Raw genomic sequence first — 8,023 nt, forward strand, 5'->3', positions numbered from 1 at the left:
TGTGTGCATGTCTGTGTATGTGTGTGTGTATGTGTATGCATGTACGTATATGTGTGTGTGTGTGTGTGTATACATGTTCGTATATGTGTGTGTGTGTCTGTATGTTTTTATGCGTGTATTTATACTGTGTGTGTGTATGTGTGTGTGTGTGTGTGTGTATGTATGTGAGTGTGTGTGTTTGCGTGTGTGTGTGTATGTTTTTATACGCGTATTTATACTGTGTGTGTGTATGTGTGTGTTTATGTGTATGTATGTGTGTGTGTCTGTGTGTATGTGTGTGTGTGTGTGTGTGTTTATGTATGTATGTGAGTGTGTGTGTTTGTATGTGTGTGTGTTTGTGTGTGTGCGTGACTGTGTGTGTGACTGTGTGTGTGTGTAATGTGTGTGTGTGTGTGGCCTATACAAATGGCCGTTGGGCTTCAGAGGCGGTCAGACTGTGGGGGTTTTGGACCGAGGTTCTGGACGAGGCTCTGGACAGGGCTCTGGAAGCGGTCGGGTCGGTCCTGGGCAGTACGAGCTCGCCGAGCTCATGTCTCTCCGGAAACATCCGCTGGCGACTCTTCTTGCACTGCCTGTGGATCTTCTGGTAGATCAGATAGACCATCTCACAGACGCTCATGACGATGCAGACACACGTCGACACCACCATGAAGAGCAAGGAGATCTTCTTTGCGGTGGGACGTGAGATGTAGCAGTTCACTTTGTTCGGACACGGCGGCATGTCGCACTCGTAGAGCCCGGGCACGTTGCAGCTGTGGTAGATGTAGTAGAAGATATAGAGGCAGCCCACGTCCAGAGCACCCCTCAGGAGTAGGCTCAGGCAAACCAACCGCAGCGTGTCGGGAAACGTCTTCGCATTCAAATCCGCCCCCCTGTGGCTGCTTGTATTCCTGCGTTTCTTCTGTATGCGCCCCTGGTACCAGCACCGCACCAGCAAAGAAGTGCAAGTGATGGCGACCAGCTGCAGGGCCCATAACAGGCTGGGGGAGATGGGGAAGAAGAGGTCATAGCAGACTTTGGTGCAGCCCGGCTGGCGTGTGTTGCACTCAAAATTGATGATCCACACGTACTGGGCAGATATAATGCAGACCACGACCTGATATAGATATACCAATAGCCAGACTCGTCCAAAGTAGGTGGAATAAGTGTCGAACCCAAAAATCAGAGATATGAGCTGGTTCAAAGTCATCTTTGAGATGATTTAGTGGCTGCTTAGAGACCTGGAAATGACAGGGAGATATGTAGGTCAAAAGAAAGACATGAAGACATTTAGATGAAAAGAAGGTATTTATTTGAAAAATGCCTACTGTGAAGATGAACAATCCAACTCAGATGAACAATCCAACTCACATTACCGAAACAATGCTGTTGGCTTGAAACATCTCTTGAGATCATGTGCAGTAATTGTGGAGAGGGAATGTCTAATGGTCAACTAGCTAATACAGCTAAATTCTGATAGAACAGAGATCCTTGTGATTGGGTCCCTGCACATGGCAAAGTTTATTCCCTGCTATCAACCCTGTTGCAACTAATCTTGGTGTCTGTAATCTCGTAATCTAAATTTTGAACAACACATGGGTAGTTTCACAATCAGGGTAAGCACTTTGTTTCACAAGGCCTATAATTAAACCTTCTTGAAATATTATTGAGCTATATTGAAATGTTTGCATTTAATTTTCCATTTTTCAAGGTGCTTCTATGTGTAGTCATTAATGTATGTGGACAATGCCAAGCGCTTACGTTGATCTTGAAACTACCCACATCACAATGTTTGTACAGTCATGTTTTTTTATTAACTTAGAACTCTCTATTTTAGGACAGAGATTGTTTTGCATTCCTTCATCACATTAAGTCTGGATTACTGTCTTTTTACCTGCCTGGACCACAACATTTTGTTCAAAAAGTATAACACGTCTCCCAGTGATATTACACATTCTATCTACTTATAAAAACAATCTGAAACGCTGCACAGCTGAATGACAACTGATAAACACATAACGCTCATTTGTGTTGTTGAGTCCATAGTGAAGCAACTGATAAACACATAACACTGATAAACACATAACACTGATAACACTGATAAACACATAACACTGATAAACACATAACACTAATAAACACATAACATTGATAAACACATAACACTGATAAACACATTAACACTGATAAACACATAACACTAATAAACACATAACACTGATAAACACATAACACTGATAAACACATAACACTGATAAACACTGATAAACACATAACACTGATAAACACATGACACTGATCAACACATAACACTAATAAACACATAACACTGATAAACACATAACACTGATAACACTGATAAACACATAACACTGATAAACACATAACACTGATAAACACTGATAAACACATAACACTGATAAACACATAACACTGATAAACACATAACACTATTTTTTGTTATTAAGTCCATTGTGAAGCTATACCGAAAAATCAAAACCTTACCTGGTCACTCACGGAGAGGTGTAAACCTTGACTGAAGTTTAAGGAACAATTCTGGTTATGAATGTATGGAGTTGGTGGGTATTGAAAGATAAACTATACTTTGGAGCAAAAATCTGGACAAACCAGAATACTAAAATATATGATCATACAATACCAGTCAAAACAACTCAAATGTTTTCAACTGGTTTCAGAGACGTCAGAGAAGCACATGGAATAAATCTGTCTTTTTTGTGCTGCAGAGAATCAAACTGGAGGTGGGGAACTGAAAGTGGTCAGAACCAGAGCAGATGTTCTCACCAGACCTCTTCGTGTCTGGACGTCTTTGGAACCACAGGTGTCTGAAGAACTATTTAAAAACTAACATGGCAGACTGACCTTGGATTTGAATTTAGAGAAGTGAAATTCTAAACACACCTAAAGGAACACGCCACTGTTTTATGAAATTGGGTTATTTATAAGTGAGCAAAAACATTTTTGTCTCTGTGTTACTTCCCTGTATGTTGTTTAAGTGTTTGCTTGCTTTGGTCTGTGTGCTGTGTGTGGTCTGTGTTCTTCAGACAGTCCAGCAGGGGGCTTAAATGCTGGGCCGGCCCTATAAAAGGTGCCGGCAGACGTCATTCGGGAGCTCTCTCGGTCTCACGTTCTTGAATTTTGGGTAGCCGCTGCTATGCTATGAGGATGGATAATGAGCACTGATTTCAGCTTTGCATCAGAAGTGTGGATATGGATTGTGACCGCATCACACACTGGCTCCTGTTTCCCTTTGGGTTGCAATTTAAAAACATCCAAAATGGCCGCCACAGAGCCACGTCGCTATCACACTTTAGCTCTCAGCACACGCTAAGTTTATAGAATGACACCAGTCAACAGCATTTCTTTTCCTTTTATGATTACCACATAATGGTATACATCACACTGATTTGCATCCGTCCAATCCTTTACATATCTTTTATACATACATATATATATATAAAAACAAGTCGTTCTGGGAGCAGTTGGACCCGAAACCCGTTATCGGCACGTTATTGCACCACGACTTAACAACAGAATTACTCTCATGTTCTTAAAGTCACAGGCACTCAATTTGACCAATACACCACCAATAGCCTAGCCTAGCCCCGCCCACCTAGATCTTTCAGTGGGATCTAATCTGGAACACCATAGTCAGGCCAATCAGTGACGAGAGTGTGATAAACAGAGGCAACACCTGCAAACGTCAAAAATGCAATTGGAAAAATGCAGAAATTTATTTACAGCAAAGGTAGACCCACATACATTGTTTCCTGACTGTAGATGCTGTTTATTGTCAGTTTATAAAGTGTAGGCGAAGTAGGAAGTAACATTAGGAATCTATGATCAATGTGATTGGTAAGTCAATGCCCGTCCCGATGCAAGTGTTACAAACGTTTCCCAATCGAGAGTCACCAGACTCAACTGACTTTGTGAATTAGTTTGGATTTTTCCAGGCTACCAATAGCCTACAATTTAATGACATAAAAGATAAATGTAAGCCAATATGAAAATCATATAAATTATAAATCAAAAAAAGGCTGGTGATCAAATGAGTCTATGATCTCCATGGGTGTGGTTGTGGGCCCCAAATCAAATCAAATCAAGTTTCAATATTATCGCTATCAAAACAATAATTTTGGTATTGTGACAACACTAAAAGATATATTCTACCGAGTATTTTTTATGTTCATCGGATATGGCTCCTGACTCGGATGCATGAGATAGATAGATACTGTAGATAGATAGATAGATAGATGTTCTATAAGCTATGAATCTGTAAATAATTATTATTGTAATGGAGTTGTACACCACCATAAATGGCATTGGGAAATGGGAATCCCTATTGTTATATTATATTTATCTGGTTTAACAACTAACCCATGTTTATATATGTAGGCTAGGCTCATCACCTCATCTCTTCTTACTCTCTCTCTCTCTCTCTCTCTCTCTCTCTACCCTCAGTCCCTCTTCTCCATCGCCCCCCCCCCCCCGCCAAATAAGTCAAACGCCCACCCAAAGATGACATCCTGCCAACCCCATTGAAGTGTGTGTGTGTGTGGCCTATAGATATGTCTGTTTGGCTTTAGAGGCAATGGAGGTTGTTGGGCTGTGGGGGTATTGGACCAAGGTTTTGGACAGGGTTCTGGTCGGGTTTTTGGATGGGGATGGGGATTTGGATGGGTGTTTGGATAGGGATTTGAAGGCGGTTGGGTCGGTCCTGGGAGTCAGGAGCTCACCAAGCTCATGGCTCTGAGCAGACATCTGGTGGCGTTTTTGTTTGTGTTGGTTGAACTTCTTGTGGATCCTCTTGTAGATCAGGTGGATCATCTCACAGAGGCACATGAGGATGCAGACACAGGCTGACACCACCATGAACAGAGTGAAGATCTTCTTCTCAGTGGGCCGTGAGAGGAAGCAGTCCACGGTGTTTGGGCACGGCGGCACCTGGCACTTGGAGAGCTTGGACATGTTGTAACCACCGTAGATGCGCTGGAAGATATAGAGGAAAGCCACTTCCAAACCAGCCATCAGGACCAGGCTGAGCAGGTACATGAACCTCAGGCCGCCATGATGCTTTTCTGTCAAGTTGAACAGGGGCGCCCCCTTGTGGCTGTTCTGTATGGCATGGCACCGTACCAGCAGGGCCGGGCAGGTGATGAAGACGAGCTGAAGACCCCATAAGAGGCTGAGAGATACGGAGAAGTGGTGGTCATAGCAGACTCTAGTACAGCCTGGCTGGCATGTGTTGCACAGAAAATCATTGTTCATATCAACCCTCAGGTACTGGCCAGAGACAAAGTAGAGAATGACCCGAATCACATATACCAATAGCCAGGCTTGGCCAAAGTAGGTGGAATATTTATTAACCCCAAGAACCAGTGTTGTGAATGGATCTTTGAGATGGGTTAATGGGTGCTTAGAGACCTGTAAATGACAGGGAGATATTTAGGTCAAAAGAAAGACAGGAAGACATTTAGATGAAAGGATTAATTGAAAAATGGCTACTGTACTATAATTGACATTTATGTTATAGCATGGCATGATCATCACATATACTGTACATGTCTGTTATAGCATGGCATGATCATCACATATACTGTACATGTCTGTTATAGCATGGCATGATCATCACATATACTGTACATTTCTGTTATAGCATGGCATGATCATCACATATACTGTACATTTAAAATGGCAGATGCGTAGACCAGCATAGATGTGGGCGCTGTAGCCAGTTGCTTGGTTTGATGCATATCTGAAGTCTTTCCTCTGCTGAATTAGTCCAACCAGGTCAGCTATATTTCTGAACCTGTTTCAGTTTGATGGAAAACTTCAAATACCCACCATTTCCACGCATCTTCCTTTCTAACATATTAACCCTTAGAACCCTAAGCTGTTTTTAGGGCATTTTCACTACCTTTATTCATAAGGATTTATTCTGGTCATTGTAAGTGCCACACACACATATTATATATTGTTTTTTTCAGCAGAGTCTAGGCTATCCAGATCTATCATTTCATGTATTAATACTAGCATTGATTTTATTTTGATTTTTAAAGAATTAAAATATAAAAATCATATTATAAAAATTATTATATTTTGACCTGTATCTCACCACAGCAAGCTCATAGCTCTACATGCATTTCATCTGTGTGTAGGGCAGACTGTCCTGAAACGGGCAATATAATTGCCATGTTGGAGGGATACTCTGGGGCTGAGCAATTTACAGAAATATGTGGTGTGTGATTTACGGAAATAAATGCCCTTTTTTATTTAGCGATGAAAAATGACCATTCTGCGCTCCATATCTGTGACACGAACTGATCTGACCTGTCTTGACCCAAGTTTGCCTGTTAGCATGTGTGACTATGGTGTATGCACTCATGATGATTCTCAACTTTTTATTGCATTGTCATGAACAAAGTAAAGGCAGAAAAAGGTGTTTCTTTGTTGAACAAATTCGGATGCAATGTGAGCCTTGAATTGGATGCCATGCAGGAATTTGCTAGGATCTCAAAACCGGATTATGAACATGTTTTGCCATAGAGAAACACACGATAGCGTTGGATTATAAACATGCTTTTCCACAAAAACAGACAAAAACGTGGGGTAGGCCTAAGTCCAGCTATATGAAGTTATTATTTTGCTGTCACTTCGTCTGTTTTATAACCCAGAAGGATGTATTTGGTATCAATGATAGCTCTGTGTCTCCTCTTTCATCTGATATGCTTGCCATATCTATGCGATCACGGGTTCGCGAGTAATTCAAACAAGAGTAATGGGTGCGCAGGTGAACGCAGAGAAGTATAGACTGTAAATATAATGCAATTTGATTTAATTTCATGATTTTTTTAAATTTTCATACTTGATCGTACAGACAAGTGCGTAGTCTCGTTGGAAAGCCCCACTTCTTCTCTGTCATGCAATAAAGGTTTTATCTCGTTGCGATGAACAGTCGCGGAGCAATGTAACAGAGAAGAAAGGGTGTGTTTTTTGACGCACTTTGCGTCAATCGGGTTCTAAGGGTTAAAGAATGTCCTAATATTGTACATTTTTTTTGCCCAGAGTAGAATATTGTCAATATAGTGTGTTAAAGTAATGTACTTTTAAAATGAAACATCAATTTGAGGATGAAAATGACTGAAAGATGTGTTTTGTGTCAACAAATGGCATTTTGCATTTCCAGTTCCAGTGGTCAAGGGCCAATGTGTAGTCAATGTGTGATGACAATGTCAAGCGCGTACCTTGATCGTGAAACTACCCACATCACAAATCTTGTACAGTTATGCTTTTTTTTTTAATCAACTTAGAACCCACATCTGGATTACTGTCTTTTTACCTGTCTAGCTTCACTCACATCCATCTGGGACCTCTTCCATTGAGAGTGATTTCTGCAACCGATTTTATGGTACAGCCAATCAGGACGCAGGGCGGGAGTTTCATAGATGTGACATAGCGTAGAAGCGACTGTGAGACTGTTATTAGCGTCACGGGTTGGCGTCGATGTGAGTGGTTGAAGTAGCACGTCAATAGATGACTGATTCAACTGATTTCAGAGACGTAAGAGAGGCCCATGGAAAAGTTTAGCTGCAGATAATCAAACTGGAGGTGGGGAACTGAAAGTGATCAGAACCAGAGCAGATGTTCTCACCTCTTGGTGTCTGGATGGACATCTTTCAAACCGCAGGTGTACAATTTAACTATTTAAAAACTAACATGACAAACTAATCTTGGATTTGAATTTAGAAGAGGAGACTAAAACCAAAGTCCTTTTAGGCAAGTCCCTCCACTCTTGTCCGGCCATATTGCAACGCACTTTGGGCACTTATTATTGGGCACTTATTGGGCATCTATTCCAGGCAGAAATGTGCGAGCCGTGTGCAAGGCTTCAGTGGCGAGATCACAACACATGATTGGCACGATGTATCACATGTCAACTTTTGGCTGCAGAAGGCACAGGATATGTGTAAACAACATAGTTACAACAGTAAACAATGTTACAAACTAACCCCATACATTTCTGTGG

The 8,023-nt window shown here is 41.5% G+C and overlaps 2 protein-coding genes across 2 annotated transcripts; both read right to left on the reverse strand.

The window, feature by feature from the left end:
• Positions 1 to 395: 395 nt before the first annotated feature.
• On the reverse strand, positions 396 to 2,670 carry LOC121695408 (gap junction beta-7 protein-like). The gene is made up of 2 exons (XM_042076208.1): positions 2,485 to 2,670; positions 396 to 1,220 (listed from the first exon to the last, which is right to left on the reverse strand). The coding sequence occupies exon 2, from the start codon at positions 1,187 to 1,189 to the stop codon at positions 398 to 400; it is 792 nt and encodes a 263-aa protein (XP_041932142.1). The 5' UTR covers positions 1,190 to 1,220; positions 2,485 to 2,670; the 3' UTR covers positions 396 to 397.
• A 1,887-nt stretch (positions 2,671 to 4,557) lies between these two features.
• On the reverse strand, positions 4,558 to 7,670 carry LOC121696125 (gap junction beta-4 protein-like). Its single transcript, XM_042077454.1, has 2 exons — positions 7,649 to 7,670; positions 4,558 to 5,390 (listed from the first exon to the last, which is right to left on the reverse strand). Exons 1-2 carry the CDS (start codon positions 7,668 to 7,670, stop codon positions 4,558 to 4,560), a joined length of 855 nt encoding a protein of 284 aa, XP_041933388.1.
• Positions 7,671 to 8,023: the final 353 nt, after the last annotated feature.

This window comes from Alosa sapidissima, chromosome 21 (assembly GCF_018492685.1).
Source record: "Alosa sapidissima isolate fAloSap1 chromosome 21, fAloSap1.pri, whole genome shotgun sequence".
NCBI classification, from domain to species: domain Eukaryota; kingdom Metazoa; phylum Chordata; class Actinopteri; order Clupeiformes; family Clupeidae; genus Alosa; species Alosa sapidissima.